Genomic DNA, 21,070 nt, shown 5'->3' on the forward strand with positions numbered 1-21,070 from the left:
TGTATACTCTACGTTTTGAATAATAAATTTTTTCACGCTTCCGCTTTCATCGCATCATCCAGCTGTCGGCTATCGTTACCGCAGGTTAAGCTGGAGTAAATTTATCAGTTAAGGAAATGTCGCCTCGTGAAAGTATTCTTACAGATCGAACTCTGACCTTACGTGCCGTCGCCGGAACGAGTTCACAGGAGACCTGGTCCTCACGGGTCATTCGCTTGATCGAGCTTTATAGATAACGTGTAGGGCTATCATGGACTGCATCTGCAGTGAGTGCACATAGACACGCTCTACCAGCGCGGATTATAGCGTGCCGATGTGAGAAAGAACGACGCGTATTCGCGCGTTCGTCCGCACACACAACACACACGCACGCACCCACGCACCCATACACGGGCGTCTCGTTCCTCCTATCTTCCAAGCTTGCGGGCATTGTTATCGAATATGCCGGGAATGCTGCTGCCGAATATGCCATCAGCTAAATGATCCGTGAAAATTCCAGCTGGCCTGTCCGATTTTACGCGGGCGTAACCTTTTTCCTTTTTCCGTACGCGCCGCGATCGAAGCGAACGGACAGCACCATCGCGGAGAGAACGGGGGGATGGATGGGGGTGAGATGGTACCATACGAGCCCGGAATGTCGAGCCATCGATATTAAAACGTTCCCGAATCACAGTAACGTTCGAGAGTAGCGCGCGAGAACCGTGCTGTGTTATTATTCTCCGATGCCGGGAAGATCACCAATCTCGAACGCGAGAGCTCATGAACGCGTCGAGGAATTTTATGGACGATATGCTGCTTGCAGATCTCTAAGTTAGCGCGGGATTAGACTTGCATCGGCTAATCGCGACTTTACGAGTGGCTGCAGTGAAAAAGAAGTTAGCCAGCTTTTGCTAACCAGCGATATTTTATTAAAATGATATAGAATGTAGATTAGAGAGAAGCTAATTTTGTTTTCGAAAGGAAACGGCTAGTTTATCTGTTTAAAATAGTTTTAAATACTTGCAAAGTTGCCGCATGATTTAATTCGCGATCTTAATCTCGAAAAAAAAAGTATCCGTATGGATTCTACAACCAATCGATAAGCTTTCGTTTGTGTATAATTTAATTAAAAAGTGAATATACAATTCCCAGGTGAAATTATATTATTTAAAGGGCTTCCCTGATTCCCATTATCTCAACCTATTCTGGATTTCTTCAAACTATAAGCTTCATTAAAATTTTCCAATTAAAACGGTTAAATTAAGATACTTTGTATTTTTCGATTAAAATAATCTAAATTAACATTCCAACGCGACTGCTTTGTGCGCCGTCCGTTCTGAGAACTTCTCTGACGTTTGTATTTTCCATCAACATTGTAATATTATATTGAAATTAACGCGATATGTCAACTGTGCTGCGTTTATTATTCAAATTTAAATAATTCCAATACTTCGATATAAAACATCTACCGCATAAAAGTAAGAAAACGTCCGAAAAGTATTAACGACGTGTATATGAAGTCATCGTCCAATTTTAATAGCAGCCACTGCCTTATAAATTACACTGTAGCGCCTGTCCTCTCTCATAGCCTCTATTTTTACTATTCTCACGATCTTTCATTAATTTGAGATTTTCTTTTTCTGCCCTCTACAATAGCCACTGTATGTATGTTGGCTGCAACAACGCCGATCGAGGATCTTTTTTCATAGTCTGGCAAGAGCGATAACTGAGATAAAGCGGTACTGGCATATACATTTATAATACCGCATCACCTTATCTCGTCGCCCTTGCTTAATGCGAGTAAACGGGGAGAGAGAGAGTCAGGATACATCCGGGTCGATCCCACGGGACGCCTTCGAGGAGTCAAACTCAATCTGCAAATGGTACAATCCCATTTTCGACGCTTCGACGGGGCTTGATCACTCTTCTTTAAAGCCGGGCCCGTAATATGCCTCGTATATATCTCTCTTTACGGCCAGAGTGACGTAAGATGATGTGTTCCATTGTCGTGTATTTCGCGTTAATACACCCGCTTCAGATGAATTATTATACGTTGCTCGGACGTGAAGACGGCCGCCGCGAGGGGGCCATATAAGTTATATGGCGGTATCAACATTTGAATTTCTCTTGAGATAATTAAAATGTTTCGACCGCTAGAGCGCGATCGTATATTTCGCAACATTCTGCACATGCGAGATAAGGATTATCACGTATAAAACGGTGTACATTCCTACTTCTGATTATACGATTTCTATATACGATTTCCACGTGTTATGACATACGGAGAGAATTTTCTCTTAATTAAAGTTTATCTGGAAAATCATGTAATCGTGGGACAACACGGCATTTTGAAGGCCTTTATGAGAGTTTCTTGAAATTTCACCAGACATTCTACTAATAAAATTTTAAAAACACTCTCATCAAGTTCGAAATATCGCGTTGTCCCACAAGTACAATATTCAGGAAGAATTTTAAGAAAAAGATTCTCTCCATGTAGTTTATATTGACACCGAGCGTAACAATTCTGCACGCAGAGAATTTTCTTTTAAAGTTTACCTTGATAATCGTGTAATCGTGAGACAACGTGGCATTGTAAAGACGTTCGTGAGTTTTTTGAAATTTTGCCATACATTCTAGTAGTAAAATGTGTGGTAAAATTTAAAAAAAACTGATAAAATCCTTCGAAATGCCATGTTGTCCCACGATTACATGATTTCAGAATAAATTTTAAGAGAAAATTCTCTCCGTGTGGAGTTGAGAATTATCTTGACTCGTTTTCTATCGTAACTGCGAATCTCTCGGCCGCGTTACGATTCAGATTCTGTAAAGCGCGTACGACGCATAAATAATAACAATTTGATCAATCCTCCGATGATTCTATCGCATGGGAGAACAAGGGAACATTAATATCCGCAACAATTTAGGAACTTCTCTGCAAAACCTGTACGGCATCGTCCGGAATGGCGATGAAAATTGTCTGGGCGATCATATTTCAGCGCCGACAGCCCGCACAATTCGCCGTCGACTCGACCGGAAACTATCTCGGGCGAATATTTGTCTCGCGGGTCATGTTAAGCGACCCAACGTTTTTTCGTTGCGCTACACTGACAGAATTCGGCGTTGTCAACGAATCTAAAACTTCGAGTCATGTAGCGAATGTATCGATATCCACCGCGGCGCACGGCGGTCGTTAGAGAGGGAGTTTCGTGATTTTTCGGAACAACGAGAACTGAAAAGTTCCCCTAACAGTGCACGGTGTACAGATATGAAAAATCGAGTCGGTCGCTAACGAATAAAGGTACCTATATTTTTATATTTTGACCAGCATTGTTTTAACAAATGTCGTCATACGTGTACGTCTGATCAATACCCGTTAATAACTATTATCGGGAAATATAATAACACGTTTTCTCGCGATATCGAAGCACGCGCCTTGGAAAAGACGAAATTATACTTTTCCGAGAAAAAATTGTATGCGCGACTAAATCTGTTTGCGATCATACAAGGCTATGCTGAGTCAATTAGATACGATATCTTCGAAAGGTATGCTCTCTAGCAAGTCTCTTCTGTTGTCTCGTTACGTCGCGCGATTCTTTTTCCTCGGGGTAACACGATGTGATACACTTTCAGCGTGTAACAACTTCGATATCAAGTTTGTGGTACTTGGCTGCGAAGCCTAAGGCTTGTTTCGAGAAAGGAAGTTTCGCACGCAATGTGTCTATCAGTAAAAGATATTCAGTGATAGGAATTTCCCATCGCTATATCGCTACCTTCGATTTAGCGACGTGTGAGATTCTTAAATCTTCTTAAACTTTTCAATAAGAGTAACCGAACGTGAAAATACACCCATAGAAAAATTTTCTAGATCCGACGCTATTACACTCGAATGTATCATAAAATAGGATCGATAGCTATATCATATTTATTATAGAGAAAGGAATATTTTAATCTTAAGTGAAAAATTCTAAAATCTGGAATAAAATAGTATGTATTCGTCTTGTGTCGAATATCGTGGTGCCAACTTCGTGCGTTGCAAGCTGGAGGAAAAATTTATTCTAAACGCAGGAATACATAAACTCTTACACATTTATATAATAACTTAAAGTAAAACCGAAGGGGGTAACCACTTAATGTAATCATGGGACAGTGTCTCCGAAATCATTATGAAATCCTTACGAAATCTTCATGTAATCGTTTTGTCTTCATTTTCTTGAACATTTTCTCAACTTGCTTTTATTTTCCCAAAAATTTACTTCTTTTAGTGAATATCCAAATATACTATACATCCTCATTAATAACAATAATTTTCTTGCATGTATCTACATATAGGTGCGTATAAAATTAGGTATATATATATATGTGTGTGTGTATAAGAGAAATCTCCATATGTCCATATGTCATAATTATAGATATACTGGAAGCATTGGAACACCTTTCCCGCTCTCGTTTCTTGTTCTTCGGCATTATTTGCGATGCCTATTTTATTGTGTAATTTTTTCAGATTTATGTCAGTGATATATCTCTTACACTTCTCCTTGAGTTCCTGAAAGTATAAATTTTTTTACCTCCTTTCCACAATAACAAAGTGTTTAAACATTTAAATAATAAAATATATTACTGTAATAGCATTAAACGTTTTGGTCGTGAGATCACGGTATTTATTCACATCAGCGATTTGTACCAAGGTGCTACTCTTCTCTATAATATATTCAACATGTTGCAATTTTCTGCCACCAACTGAAAGATGTTGAATATATTATAGAGAAGAGTAGCATCTTAGTACAAATCGCTAATGTGAATAAATACCGTGATCTCACGACCAAAACGTTTAATGCTATTACAGTAATATATCTTATTATATTACTTATTATATTATATATTTATACTGTGCTTGATCAAGTTGGGTTCTCACAACTTCCACCTATGTAAAAAAAAAGTATGATATATATTTTAAATATTAATTTTATTTACAATAATCTTCATACAAAATGAAGATGTTCAGTATTGGAAGAAGATACACGATTACAACGGCCGAACACATTCATAATATGAATTTAGTCTACGACATAAATAAAAAATTAATTAGTAACACCCAGTACCTCTATCTCCATTTCTTTGCCCCTCCGGTTGCCAATCCATATCTTCGTATGAAGAACGAAGATATGGATTGGCAATCAGAGGGGCAAAGAAATGGAGATAGAGGTACTGGTGTTACTAATTAATTTTTTATTTATGTCGTAGACTAAATTCATATTATGAATGTGTTCGGCCGTTGTAATCGTGTATCTTCTTCCAATACTGAACATCTTCATTTTGTATGAAGATTATTCAATCTCTTGCCACACATATCTTACAGACTGCTCAGGAAGTTCTGTTACGCCCTACAGTATTACATGTACTAGTACATTTTATTGATTCCCCTTAGGGTTACAAGGCGTTTTTGAAGGAACTTCGCTATGTGGCGATCGAACGAAAAACCAACAATGTTTTGATGGTTTTGAACCCGGGTCTTTGGATTACCAGACCAGCGCACAATCCTCTGCGCCACGATCGCCACAATGTACAGTGTTTATTTTGAACCATTTCTGCAGGAGTTAGACTATTTTAAGAATAATAAATCTAAACATGAGTTGTCAGCAAAGGCTAGACAAGCTATATCGTTCATTCACGATCAGTTCTGTTCGAAGCATCCACGTATCATAGGATAAACACGAGAACAGGCAACGAAAAATAAGAAAGATTTTTCTCTCAATTGTCCAGATGATGAGATCCTTCAGTGCTGCCTACAGATTCAGCGATTAAAAAAATCAGTGGCAAGTTAACCTTCTGTTACGCCCTACAGTATTACATATTAACGAATAAAAGTCTTATTTCTATTTTATATTTATAGGTTTTGTTATCTTATAACAAAAATCTCTGCACTAAAGCAATGATATATAATATACTGGCATTGGGGCGTCATGATCCGCTTGAAAAAATAGAAAATTTTGAATCGGAGAATAAAATAATCAATCCTTCGAATTGTGATTCCGTTGAAAATTCTGTCTTTCACGAAGAATTGCGTTTAACGGATGATGTTTTTGAGGACATAAAATTGATTATGAAAAACTTTCTGTCAGCGGTACGCATCCTGCATTAGATTATAAAATATCAATTTTCACGGGCTTACGTATCAAACGAATATTTTTATTTCAGATAATCGTGAAGCAAATGTCACAGATTTTTGGAGAAGCAGAGTGGAAAATATATGTCATAATAAAGCCACCTTGGACTACGGTAACGGCACTAAAAGGTGTTCCAATGCTTCCAGTATATCTATAATTATGCACGTGACATATGGTGAGATTTCTCTTATACACACACACATATATATATAATTTTATACGCACCTATATGTAGATACATGCAAAAAAATTATTGTTATTAATGAGGATGTATATGTATGTCATAGTTTGCGCCTATAAGCGCGTATTATTTGTTTCATAATAAGACTGAAGTAGTTGCTGTTAGGACAGTGAGTTGATACACCTTTGCGCGCAGTTTTAGAACAATAAACAGTAAATACAAATACAAAATTATTTCTGGTCAAGACCATGGTTAGACCGGTGGGAAAAGTGGGAAGCAAGGAAACACGTTTTCTACTTAACCGAATACTATAATCTTAATTGAAATTACATCTACAAGCAAATACTTATTAGTAAAATCAAAACGATATAATGTTTTAAGGAAATCTAACAGCTTTTAACAACGTCGCCTATTTTTAAGCGTGCATGTAAGAAAATTATTTGCAATCAGATAAAATCGTATGAAATCTAATGAAATCATGTAATCGGTGGGACAACATTTTTCTAGTGGTTACCCCCTTGGTAAAACCCCTAACTAAAACTAAACACCATATGAGAAAACGCCAATGTGGGTCACAAGGCAAGATGTAGGTAGTCCAACTTGGAAATTTTATATTTAAAAATGTGAATTCATATACCGCTTCTTTCCACATTTATCAATCAATCACAAATTTTTTTCCCGCAACGTTTGCACGATCTAACAGTCAATTTTCCATTAAACAAACTTCACTCCAAGGGCAAAAATTGATAGCGCAATCAACAGATGATGTCTATTAATTTAGCAGAAACCCCCGCTATCTCATATTAGGAGCCTGTCGCATAATAAAAAGGGGACTTTCCTCTACGTCTTCTGGCGTGGTGAAAAGTACGAATCGCTTCATCAAGTGCGGAGTATTTTCGCGCGATCCTCGAACCACCCTTTCCCCACAGAGAGAAACGAGTGAGCGAACGCGAGGCGTGCGATCAGAAAACGTGCATTTACGCGCCGATGCCCGTTGATGGGGAAATTTGAATGTACCCGTCGAATGAAGCGCGCCCGTGAAAATTTGAAAGGTAAGTCGCGTCCCGTGTCAATGACGATTTCATGGGCGAATCTCCGCGATCGTTAACGGAGAATTCGTTTCGGTTGCTCACGATTTCCTGACAGTGCGAGGAATAGTGCGAGATAGGAAGCCTCGATATGTCAACGTCGCTGATATTCGATGAATCGGGACTGAAAATCGCGTCCGTGTACACGCGCGCATACCGAGCTACCGTATATGCACATAAATATATACCTGGTATAGATATATGTGTATTACGCGCGTGGGTGCCGGTGGTTCATGCATGCGGCACGTTGGTGTGTGCGGCTAAATATAGGGAGCAACGTTCACACGCTCGACACGGAACGCGGAAGCGGCGAAATAGATTTTCGTTATCGCCACGCTCTCCCCGATTCGCATACGACAGAATAATATCTCTCTGAGGCAGATCGACTGCCGAACTTCTCCATGGGAATTCGATATCGCGATACCGCCTCCCGCGCTGATATTTTAAAAGACGCGAGACGCGAGATATCTCGGCGCGATCATCAGAGGCACCCGCGGAGCGAAGTTGGCGGAGGAATTCTTGCGTTAACGAATAACTTTTTCCCGAAGAGACGTGCGTTCGAACCCGCGGGTTCCGCTTAAAGCGCCAACTTTCGGAGTCGCGCGGCATAATGCGCGGCATAATGCGCCCCGCCGTGAAAGAAGATTGAAATATAGCACCTTCGCCACAAACAGATGAATTAATAAGACAAAATCTTGGCGGCGACCTAGTTGTGTTTCAACGACTATGTTAATGCAGCCGGAGACAAAAGTTTCCTGCGAGGGATTGTTATCACTTCTACCGCGAGGAGCAGTTTGTCTTTTCTCCTTACCTCATCGGCTTTAAACCGAATCATTCTGTACAAGGAGGGCATCTTTGTGTCGTTAAAGAATGGGTGTCACGTCAAAGAAAAGGTCCATAAGTAAAGGGAGAGGAGAGGCTTCTGTGAAGGAAAGGCTGAGAAAGTCGAGACTCAGAAATCGTTATTTATTAAATCCCGACGATAAATGTCACGTCTCGAGTAAAAAACGTACCTTCCAAAGTAATAGACATTGTATTATGCATACACAGAACAAAAAAGAATATTCTTCTTTTGAAAATGTGTTTAGTTCCAACGTGAAAATCTTGAAATGAGATTATATCGAGTTACAGGAAGGAAAACTTACTTGAATGAAGCAATTTTATATAACTCAGTCAAGAAAACTATATGCTTCTTATTTAAGAATAATGTTCTTGAATGGAAGGGAACAATTTTGGATACAAAATAACATATTTTCAAATCGAAGGTTGTGATGAATAAAATAATTTTATTGTTAGAATAATTAGAAAAAGGCCCCTATTATGAGAGAGGCTTCTAATATGAGATAGCACGGTTTCAACATCCAAATTCAATCACGAATCCCTTTTCGCACCGATTACACAATTTAACAATGCACTTTTCACTAAACAGATTTCACTTCAACAGCAATAAATTCATGATGGACGATAATCTGCCAGCAGATTATGCTTATTTATTAATGTAGCAGAAATCCCGCAGTATCTGTTAGGAGCCTGTCTCATAATAGGGGACTTTCCTCTATATGTATTCTTGACGTGACAATTATAGTATTTAAATAAAGCTGTAATATTGTTGGGATGTGACATTATTAAATTCTTTTAAGAAGATAATAGATTGTTGCGTTTATACACAACAATAGACGCGTTAATTTGAGTATATGAGAATTGATCTACCACTTTTTCTCCATAGAAAAGAATAACGCATTATTAATTATCCTTCGTTTGACTTAAATAAATGTAATATAAATATACCTGCACTTTTATCGAGAAGAAATATCGAGGAAGTGTCTCCACGCAATCTCTTCCTTAAACATTACGATCGTGTGTCGGATATTTCTGATTGTCCTTCACGGTTTACCCGCGGCATACACGCAGGAAGAAGCTTCTTCGAAATCAAACCAATTTTCTTTGAATTTTAATACCATACTACTTTCATTTAATTTCAAAGAAATGATTTCTTTGCCTTAGCCTACATTTTATTTGACAAAGACTGAAATTTCTAAGAAAGTTTACATCTATTTCTTCAGATCTAGCAAGTGTTTTAGCAGAAGTGAATAAACATTTAGTATATTCAAGGAAACGTGATTTCAACGTATCGCATAACCTAAATAAATCTTTTCTCTGGGTGTACATAATCGCGCCAAGGAGCCCGTTTTGCGCACGTTGCATGTAAATACAGCGCGTCGCGCGGAATATTTGTTTCGTTATCAAAAGAATTGCGCTGTTCTTGGCCCGGGTCCCGGAAGAACGGACGACCGGAATTAGATATCAGCGCCGTAAAACGGAATCGGTCGCTGCTCAGGGCGGGCACCCTCGAAACCCCCCGAAGATTTATACCACGAGAGCACATCGTCACGCGAACGCGAGGCCTAAGCCACGAAATGCGCGGGGCATTTCCGGTGGCGCGATACGATGCAGCCAAGTGCCTATTCCATCAGACGACGACGACGACGACGACGGCGGTGGTGGCGGAGGCGTAGTCGCCCGAGCGATACAAACGCGAGAAAAAACGGGCGAGATACCAAGGGAGGAGGGCGGTGTTACATAAATCACCGAAACGAGAGAGCTACCGGAGGCACGGGGTTTTCGAATCGTAACAAAGTGGAAGATAGCCAGGCTCGAAGGCCGGGAGAATATGGCCGCCATTTTTCCTCGGCTTCGGCTGCTGAAAGCACATGTAACGGCGCAGGACAGTTTATGTCCGCGTGATTCTGGGCCTCCCCTCGCCCCGGCGATTTCTCACCCTCCAACCCCTATTGCTCTTCCGCGCGTCGAGGATTTCGGCTCGTCACGCCCGCGGGTCCTCGCGCTCCTTTTCTCGTATCCGTTTTTTTTTCGTCCCCGACGTCTCTCTCTCTCTCTCTCGTCCACCCCCGTCGCCTCTTACATCGAGCTGCCACCTCGCGCGCCTCCTTTTCGTGCCAGCTCTAAAGCGATACGAATGGCCATCGGCACCACATACGCGAAAACGAAAAACTTTTTCGTCGCACGTACCGGCGTGCCCGTCCGCTCTTCTGTCCGGGCCCTTATCGATCGTGTCTCTTTGTGCGTGGACGCGCGCTCTCTCACGCCGTCCCGACTTCCTTCGTGCTTTTGTATTTTGCGCGCCGCCCGCTCCTCCATTGTCTGTCCTCGAGTCGTTATTTGCGCGGACGTTGCCGCGTACACGGATCGTGACTACGTAAAACGTATATTAAGAGCTAAAAAGTATGTGGATTAATACGATGAGCCTCGGCACACGCTCCAAGTTAATGTAAGAACGCGACCCGAGTCGAAATTTTGGTACTATTTTGACACTTTTAAGGATAATTTACACCTATATAGATCAGCATTAACCTACTTTGATGACATTATATTTTTTACTCCTCTCTTGAATCTTTAATTCTAAAAATTTACTTTAGCTCCTACTTAAAAGGATCTACTTTAATGCTAACTTGGCAAAAGTAGAAATTTCCGACACTATCAGTTTTAAGGTAGGAGTAAATTTTCCACTTGCAGTTCGACCTCTTTTACTGTCTTAGGTCCTACTATATAATAGAATTAAAGGTTCAACATAGGGCCAAAATTTCGACTCGGGGAAATCGTAAAATAAGCCGAATGATTTACGCGCTGTTTAACGGAGCGTATAACAGAGGGACGCAAAGTCGCGCCGAACTAATTGACTCGCGAAAGGCCACCGCGTGATAAGCGTAATTACGTTTCTCACATTTGTTTACGGCGTATATCCTACTTATCCGTCCGGCGAAATGGATAACGATGACCTTAAAATGTCGCGGGGTCGCCTTGTCGCAGAGCCGCTCTAATAAAATATACGATGCAATTTCGTTACGCCGAGAACCCGACTACGTGTACTTTGAAATGCGGTACTTTAACGCTACGTTATACAACGTTGTATCATATTCTGCGGAGCGGTGCACGGCGAGGCAATATCTTATCCCGCGCCCTTTGCCCCCCCTCAGGGGCGGTCCCGACCTCTCATAATGGAAATCTATCTTTCATCTGTAATTATAATCGTGCGTTGGCGTGATGCACTTGGCGTTATCGCGGATCCCACGGCGCGATAGCACGTGTATCCGCGATAAGCATCAGTTACCGAACTACCGCGGCTGAAAACCAGATTCAAGGCTAGACGCTCGTGAAACACACCGCAAGTGTCTTCGCTCGAACACCCTCGCGCTTCGTGACACCGAAAAGACTTTATCACGATGAGAGCTTCCAAAGTGATTACCAACGGGAACCGGGAATCCTCCCAATTACACAATCGCAATTGATAGTTACGGCTGATACGTTTGCCGTCCTCGCGATGTTAACTCTCTAATCGTGTTAGGATCCTTTCTCAGGTAAGCTATTCGTGTAATGCCTCGTAATGTCGCGTGCGATATAAAAGTCAAGAATGTAATAAAAATTTATGTATATTCCAATTAATCCATCTAATATCACTTTTGTGTATATAATTTTCTGTCATAATTCATATAACATTCACACAACAATTAGCATGTTGAGTGAAACGTGAGAGGAATAGAGGCGAGTTTGACAAAAATTCCAAAGTAACAAAAGGAAAGAGACGATATTGGTGGTGGGCAACATTGCAGACAACATGGCGGACGAATCACGGCCCTGAAAAATTAACCGGTCCCGGGTGTCGTACCCCTTTTGCGAGTGGGAGCGGCGCCTTGCTCTAATACAGATTTATTGCCACCTAAGAGCCGGAGCCAGGCGTTCTAATACAGGTATTATGCTGACGCAGGCACGAGGAATTTACACGAAATTGGAGGTAATTTGTAGGGGTCGAGCGCAAACCCCTTCCTACCCACCGCCGTCGCCGTCGACCCCCTTTCGGCCGCTACCACTCCACCCCGCGTTACATCGCGCCGGACTTGTGTGCGGCTGTGTATCCCGAAACTCTCTCCCGTAACGACTTGCTCGAAGGACGTAACTCTCCGGCAAGGGCTATCCACCTCGAAATATGTAGCCGCGTAGGCCGCTTTTTGATTTACGGAGTAGATCGTTAATTAAAACGTCACGGCTGATCGGTCGCGCGTACGGCGGTTTAATTAAAATTTTTTAATTGCCGAGCGTGGCCTACGATAGACGAACGATCTCACCGCGACGGTCTTCCAAAAAGTATCTTCCTCCTCTTTTTTTTCATCATCGACGTTGTTTTTGATGGCACCCTAACAAGGGTATCGAAACACGAAACCGGTTATTATCGGAGATCGTGTCATGGTTTTCGGCGGGTGCAAAGAGCCTACCGTAAATTGTCGCGTATATCGTTGACGAGATCGATCCGTTCGACACACAACTCGCTGCTGCGGTCTACGTGTTCTGGATAGGAAACTCATTATTAATGACGGGAGTGCGAAGAGACTGTATGTATTAATCGCGGATGATAATCCTTCAATTTCACCCAAGCGATCTTAGTTCTTTTTTTAGCTTCGTTATACTGATTGCAGATAGATTATGAATCGATTACAATATTCATGACTCTCTTTATTTTAAAACGTCACTTTTCGTATTTCTCAAGAAAGTAATAGGCATAAAAATTTCACGGCGGTTTTAATTATTGATAAGTAGATAAAGGATCGTCATTGTGCGCGGGAAGAGCAATTATGGCGCTCATAAAATTAATTTGCCATTTACCGCGCGAGCAAATCGAAAGGTTTTCCACTCCTTAATTTTCTTCCATCATCACCATTTGTTTCCTGATAACAAAGTTTTACAACCGTGCTTTTGAGGCCGCGTGTTATTTAAAATTTTAATACACCTAAGGCGCGGAACGCAAACGCCGTACTAGCCCAGTGATTTTAATCTCGGTGTTGTAATAAGAAATAAAGTGAACCATGTAGCAGGCCCGCTAATGCCATTGCGCGAGAGACATTCTTCCGTGTCACGCGATTTACATTGCGAGGTTAAAAGAATTTCGATAATACAGCGTGATGCGAATGGCAATTACCTAATTTAATTCTAACGTGAGACGCGTGATATATAGGCACGCGCTGCGTTATATTTTATCTTAAAATCTATTCCAAGATTAACGGTAAACTATAATTTTTTAATTAGTTGAAAAGAGTAAAACGCGCAAGATTATCTTATTCTTTTATCATACACGTGTGCGAGTTTTTGTTTCTTATATTTTTTAAAATAACCCACATCAAACACACATGTTAAATTTAATGGGAATACATCCAGCCGTTTTTTATAACATAAAAAGTAAATAAGTTCATTAAAATAACATTGTATAAAAAAAGAGTGATACGAAATTTCACTAGCAGAATTTGTAGTTATTGTAGAGCGTGCGTTTTAACGTTCTATCGAGAAATCGTAATAAGAGAATAATAGAAAGTCGCTATGACGATAAACGGACTCGATGATTATAGAAGCCGGATATTCGTTTCCCCGAGATATCAAAATAGTCGACTTGACGGCAGTTTCGTGATACGATTGTTCTCTTACCTGGCATGTTTCGGTCCGAGACTGGGATCGTACATAGAACTCGCCGAGATGTCTTCATCGGGGATTTCTCCGCTCTCCATGCCCAACGCTGTAGTGCATTGTCCTGGAAACAATTCACGATGGCATTGGGCAAAATTCAATATCAATCTTCATTTCGTTAACGTCGCGCATTAAAACGTAAACTTGGAACGGGAGACGGTGACATAATAACAGATTATTCTCGCGAGGATTCCGCCTCGGCAAGTGGCATTATTGAACAATTAATTTTACGTATTTGCGCATCCATTTGCAGTCAAAGACACGCGACGATTTTCTTCCGGCGCGCCTAAGCATTTCGTTTTCAACAATCCCGTCCACCGCTGTAGCAGCGCTATCGCAGAGATGTGCAAATGCTCCAACGAAATCCTTGGAAACGCCGGTCGCCACAAACATGCGACTTCGTATTCCGCCGGGTACACACGAGAAGCAATTTACAATCGTAGCGAGTACGCTCGCGTCACCTCTATTTCCCCGATTTCTTTTCCTCCCTAAGTCAGCAGCTACTTTCACGGTCGCAAATAAAACAATGTTCGAGTCATAAGTGTTGATCTACAACCTGGCTTCAAGTAAGCCTTAAGCCGTAAGCAATTAATCAATCACAGGCATTTATTCCTCACCTGCGATTGGTTAATTTCTTACGGCTTGAAGCTTGCAGCTTACTTAAGGCAAGATTGTAGACCAACACTAACGCGACAGTGTGGAATATCTTCGCGAAACTGTGATTTCAAAGGGACGCTTATTAGCGCCAGAAGTTAAATCGGTTATGCATGTGGATTTGCAGTTCCAACGAAAAGCTGCATTTTCAGATCGACAGATAATATCGACGCGCAGTTTAATTGCATTGGTAACAAGTATACGAAATTCATACTGAAACATTATTAGACTACCAAGCTCCAGCCTGATCGAAAATGCTTCCCTGATTGATTGTAATGTAGAAGATCCGTTAGTTAACGTGGCATATTTGACGCGATCGTTTTTCGCGATTTTTTTTCCCCTTCGCTTTGTCGTTACAAGACAAATGTCGGCGAGAGCACATAAAAATAAAGTGTCACTCAAATCATCTTATTGGCATTTTGATTCGGCACAGAGATTTTTTCTATTCCCGTTTCAACATCCGTGAGTCGGGAACTTCGGGGGGACGAGAGACATTCATGTAAATAATGCATAAACACCGCCGATTATTCGCGCAGGTTGACGGTAAAACGGCGCTTTTCCGATATCTTTTTTTTTTCTGTCGTCGTTGCATAAAATGCCTGAGCGACGTCACCGCGAAAAATCGATTGCAGGAATATCAACTGGCAGTGGCACCGCCGATGACAATGTCCGCGTGTACGTGGGACATGATAAATTTTCGAATCCGCGGGAGTCAGCCCGGCCGGTGTATAGCTTGTCGCGCGTGCGACGTCGCTACGCTTAAACTACGGTGCTGCAGTTGCACGGTGGAAAGTTTCAAAACTGCAGAATGCAGCGGACGTGGGATTAGCCCCGGCCTCCGGAGCCACTGCCGGCCGGCCATGGTCTCCATGAGCCGGCATTACGGCGAACAAAACTTCGTTTGTGTTTGTAACTGTCCCCTACGTTTCACCTACCGTCCATTATACCGGCGAAACCTGGTTCGGCGTGTTACGGTAGCGCGACTAAAATCTGCGTTCGAAGACGTCAAACGCGTTATTGCGTTTACAAGTTGGTAACGCGCTGCGTCGCGACCGATAACAAATCGTCCTCGCACGCATCAAATTTGCCTTTAAGGTAGTTCTTTCCCAACTATGCTAATCAAAGTGAGACTTGATCAATAAAGTTCAATAGACAATGAATTCTTTTACACTAAATTCAAGAACAGATTTTTTAACACTATCGCTTCTCTCAGGATATTAAAAACCGATAAAATAGAAAAGAGTTACAGAAAATGAAATAGCATTCTGAATTGCGTACGCTGAAAAAACAATCTGATAGATTCAGCCAGTCGACTGTTAGAAAATGGACGAATCAGAATTCCTTTAGGATTTATCAGATGTGTAGTGAAGTCTAGCAAACTTCTGGTTATGAAAGATAGAAGTTTGCTAGACTTCACTACACGTTTGGTAAATCCTAAAGGAATTCTGATTCGTCTATTTTCTAACAGACGACTGGTTGAATCTATCAGATTTTTTTCAGTGTAGTGTTAGCAGAGCGTGGCAACATCGCATTTCATCGTCAAATTGTGAAAAGATATTTTAATTATCACAGTGGAAAATCAGTTACGACATAAAGGGCGTTTTATAAAAAGGAATGTGCTAGAGCAGAAGCGAAAATGCAAAGAACACTTAACCAAAGAACAAAGAGAATGGCGTAACCTACGTTGCCACATCCGCAAAGTGCACGAAGAAGTTAGCCTAGCCAAATTTTTCTTTGGATTTATCATACTCTGATACCGTACGGTCAGCGTCGTTGAAATTTAAACAGGCACTTCTTTAAACATTCATGTACTTTTGCTCGACTTTTTGTTTCAATCCTTATTCTAGATTTTTTGCTACTGACAAATACATGTCCAAGTGCCAGGTTTTCTACCTCGGCAGCCAATGGCGATAAGCGAAATGTTAAAAATAGTTAATTTTAAGGGATTATATCTTGGAAACTATACGGTAAATCAAGCCCAAATTTCACACACGTACGTATTAGTATCTAAATGAGTTTTGCTGCAAGTTTAAAGAAAGTCTGTAACTTCATTATTTTTTACCTAACTACCGTAATTAGGTTGCCAGACGATTCAGGAAAGACAGACGAAAGTAAAGTCGAGAGGGCGGAATCGATAAACAAAAAATTGCGCTCAACCGGAGTAATCTGATAAGCATTCAATCAAGTGAATGGCAGCTAAAAAAGTCGATATTTGTATCGCATAATGCTTACGAATGTAAAAACGCGATATGAAAAATATGAATTCGATCATGACGCTGTCAATCACGAGTGAGAAATTCGTTGTTGCAAATCACGCGATAAAACGAAACTGCCGAAGATTAAGGAGATAAATATTAGAGAATTACATTTCGCAGATCGTGCCAAGTACTCCTTCCGCTGAGATAGTTAATATATGGTTGACAATAGCATATGATTCATATAACGAGGTCCATTTAGCAGAAGTTCTTCCCATTGTGTTTGCCGTTTTATTAAAAAATTTTACAAATGGAAGTTATGACTTTTACAGCGCGCTATCAGCTCCTTCGCATTTTTTTTAATAAAAATGGCGTGCTTTTCCTTTGTTGTGAGACTTTATTACATTTTCTCTGTTGCTCCTTTTTAACTTGATCACGAAACTTATTACACATTTAATGCCTGAAGTTATCGTTGATATATTCTTCATTAATTTATGTCCTCAATATATTATGCCCTCGAATAACGTGCTTACCTATTTTTAAAAGGGGCAGTTGATTGAGATACGCGTGAAATTCGATAATTAATTCTACGCCAGATTTGGGAAGTAAATCTGAGAAAATCACGTAACACTTAGGCGGCGTGTGCGTACGCGTATGAAATTATTATCTAATAAACGTTAGAGTTCCTCTCTCTATTCAGGCTGCGCAGTTTCGATCGTATTTGCATCTAGTATCCGTCTTTATATTGCATCCGTTAATGCGACACAGCGCGATTGAGATGAGCCGTACTGTAATTATCGAGCTAACCTGGATTCAGCGGGACGCACTGATGCTGGCGCAGCCAATGTTTCGCGTCCGAAAATTATCCAGCAAACGAAACGCTCGTCGTAGTTAATCAACCGTTGCATTGTATTTTTCGGGTCGACCGGATGTACGATACGTGGGGCGTGAAAGTATCGGGAGGTATTTGCAAATAAAACGACGGTTTCTACGTATTTACTGAGTTTCGCGTAAAGTTGACGTTTCCCTCGTGTCTCTCCGTAATAGGCGAAGTATTAGTGACAATTTCGAAAGTGCGACATCTTCCGCGGTACATGGTGCATTTTAACATTTGTGCAATTTGTGCACTTTGTGCTGGAGCGCATGGCGTATCGTGCACATTGAATATCCAATGTATACGACGATAACGGCTGTGAACCTGAGCTTTAGTGTCATGTCCCAAAGCAATAAGTCAAGCTGACATATTGGGATATCCTAGACGCGATGTGTTTTCACGCAGCGTGCAGGATAATGAACGATTTCAATGATTGACAGTCCAATTCACCAGCAGCACAAATATATTCAATAACGGCAGTCAATAATTAATAATTAATATTTGTATAATGTTATTAATTATTCCAATTAAATGTTAATTATTAATTAACATATGGAAATTAAACTAGTTAAAGAAATGCACGGCGCGCCGGATGGAAGACCTTTAAATACGTCTAATGATAATTTAATATTTTATAAACGTGAAACGCAATGAGAAAGTTTTTTAATCGCAATATTCCCGTGCGTCACACAGAAGGTACGACTTTAAATAATTCCCACTTCATAAACGGTGACAGGAAAAGAGGGGCATCAATACGAGCAAATGTAAGCTAATGTATTCTCTGTTTAATAAATGCCTCCATTCAGCGCGGCAGGGTCTTGCGAGCAACAATTAATTTGCATAAAAATATAACGGATGAGCGGTAAACAACGAATCAGAAGCGCGGCACGCCAGAACGAATCGGCACAATGAACAGGCTTCTCGCTCGTCTGCATCTGAGCAGCTATTAGATAGTATTGTTAATTCATCGTGCGGCTGACATTTCATTTACGAGGGTACAATACCTCGGTAAGGCCAGGTGTATATGTATAGGGCGGGATGGTATTATTGCGTACGCGCTCCAGTGCCGGAGAAAAAAAAATTATTACGCACGGTATCCTCGGTACTTATCGTGCCTTTTCCGTCGGCGCTACAAAAAGAACCGGAATCTTGTCCGGCGAGTTTCCTTGTCAACATGTCGTGTTCTAAATTTTTTCTTAAAATTTAGTAATATCAATTAAAAGATGGTATTTCATTTGCGAAGTGTTTCATTTGCGAAAGAAAACTTGGACAGATTATGCTATAAAATACGATCGTGAATAATAAATATTAAATCAAAGAGCAGAGTAAAACGAGAGAACGATAAGTAATTGAGCAATCTTCCGAGCAATTAAAACTGATGATGCTGTAATTAACTTATAAATACGTTGCCGGCGGCAGTTAGTTTATTATGGAGTTTGATCTACTTAATATTTCATCATACGGTTTCTTAGACAGTTTGCAACAGGAACAACGTGATTCTAATTAAATGGAAATCGAGAAAACTAGAAAATGTGCTTATAAAGTTGTATCGTGAACAACATTAAGTTTTGTCACGCTTTAGAATTTTTATATCAGAGGAGGGCGCCCATAAATGCGACGATTAACTTGGTGCAATTTAAATTTCGAGTGAAAAATTGTTTCCGAAGAATAATAGATGCGAGACACATATTCACGTATTTGCTCCGAGGCTATAAGCATTTTAGTTTTGTGAGAAACTCGTGGTTGTCTCCACGGGATGCTTCGTATAAGATTTTCAATCGCAACCTCCTGACTTCGCGCGACGACAGTGCGCTCTGGGACAATGGAGAAGATTGTAAAGAGAGTGACGGAAGTTGGAAGGGGTCAAAAGAGTGTCAGCACTTTTCGGAAGTCATAAAACTTGGCTGTGTGACGCGTGCGGGAGTTCGAATTCGACTTACCTAGATCCGTGCAGCGACAACGCGGCAGGGACAATAGGACGAAGATGGCGATCAGAAGTCCTCGAAGTGGAGTTGGATCGGCGCTGGGACCAAGGACTGGCATGTTACTGGTGACCTGGGCCGTCGGCACGCCGATAACTTGCTCCTCCTCATCACTAACTATCCGCTGTCCTGACCGCATCGGTCATCAAGCACGTTCCTGGCATCGTTGATGGTCGCAAGGTGGTTACAGGCTCGTGTCGATGTCCTGAGAACAGAATAATCCGTGTTAGTTGTCCGCAGACACCTCGGAAATGCCGTGGAGTACCAAGTGATAGCGATACAAGAGGCGATGATATTTGCAGATTTGGGGCAAAAATAAACATTAACGGCTAATCATCCCAAGCGCGAGCTTCTCCTCACGTTCCTTTGTAATTGCAATGACTGACTGTCTCCCGTTTCATTGATAAATTTATCTTACGGTTCGTACAACGACTCTCCATGAAAATAGTGTCGGTGGTGCTATCGCGGAAATGTATTGTAGCCAGGACGCTACAATGGAATTAACTGCCAAGGTAAATTTACCGGCACGGAATAAAAGGAAGTAACTTGTACCGTTAAAAAGTGAAGAAGTGTACTCTTATATGTATGTTATGTCTCTACGGGTACCACTCGATTTAATAATTAAACGTATAAACGTCTTTAATTAAAAGGAGAACTGATGAAAAAGTATGCGACGTTAATAAAGTCAGGTACATATTTTTCGCGGGTTAGATTCGATTTATATAGCACGAATTAACGTGCAACTAACAAGTGCATAAAACGTGCAGTTTATATTCCTGTCGACGAATCCTAATCGTTTCTTCGATGCAAGCTGATTGTCACCGGCGCAATATGTAACGGCCATATTTATGTAAATATCATCGCTAGAACTTACATTCGTCGTGTAAAGCGGGACCCTTATCGTCCTGTTACGGCAGCGTAGACATTTGTTATCATTTTTGCAAATAGCGCTCTCCACCCGCCCTCTCGTCCGTCTTCATTTTACGTCGTGCACAATCTGCACGATAAGAGGTCTATTTTGCACGACAAATCGGCCCCCTAAATATCGCGCCCGCGAAATAAAATCGCTCACAATCGGCCAACTAGCGCTTAGTTAAAAAGCGACCGTTATGTCCGAGATTAATCGCGTCACCGTCAGCACGCCGCGATATCAACGGCTAATCCGTGTCACCCTCGTACACCGGATTATGCACGGGCTATATGGGTCGTCGACGAATGGTGGAAACATTACTATGCCGTGGGTCATGAAATTTTAATTGCGCCGGTGCTATTAGTAAACGCGATCGTTTTCAGGGAAGAGGTTGAGAGCGTCTACGGTGCTGGTGCTGCTGCTGCTGCTGCTGGAATTGTATCGCGCTCGTATGTACCACACGGGGATATGGTATAAGTACGCGTGTTCCATATGCTGCAATTGCAACTGCAACA

General features: G+C 41.2%; 2 protein-coding genes across 2 annotated transcripts in view; one reads left to right on the plus strand and one right to left on the minus strand.

Moving 5' to 3' along the window:
* Positions 1-21,070, minus strand: part of LOC105565024 (discoidin domain-containing receptor 2) — a 188,856-nt gene that overhangs the window by 64,592 nt on the left and 103,194 nt on the right. Inside the window, exons 2-3 of the mRNA XM_012017841.1 lie at positions 19,604-19,850; positions 13,902-14,004 (exon numbers count right to left, since the gene is read on the minus strand). Coding sequence (XP_011873231.1) covers positions 13,902-14,004; positions 19,604-19,784 — 284 coding nt within the window. The 5' untranslated portion in view covers positions 19,785-19,850. The remainder of the gene's footprint in view (positions 1-13,901; positions 14,005-19,603; positions 19,851-21,070) is intronic.
* Positions 5,861-6,315, plus strand: LOC105565023. Its single transcript, XM_012017840.1, has 2 exons — positions 5,861-6,100; positions 6,175-6,315. The coding sequence occupies exons 1-2, from the start codon at positions 5,909-5,911 to the stop codon at positions 6,298-6,300; spliced, it is 318 nt and encodes a 105-aa protein (XP_011873230.1). The 5' UTR covers positions 5,861-5,908; the 3' UTR covers positions 6,301-6,315.

This window comes from Vollenhovia emeryi, unplaced genomic scaffold (genome assembly GCF_000949405.1).
Source record: "Vollenhovia emeryi isolate VEMERY1.0 unplaced genomic scaffold, V.emery_V1.0 DF939156.1, whole genome shotgun sequence".
NCBI classification, from domain to species: Eukaryota; Metazoa; Arthropoda; class Insecta; order Hymenoptera; family Formicidae; genus Vollenhovia; species Vollenhovia emeryi.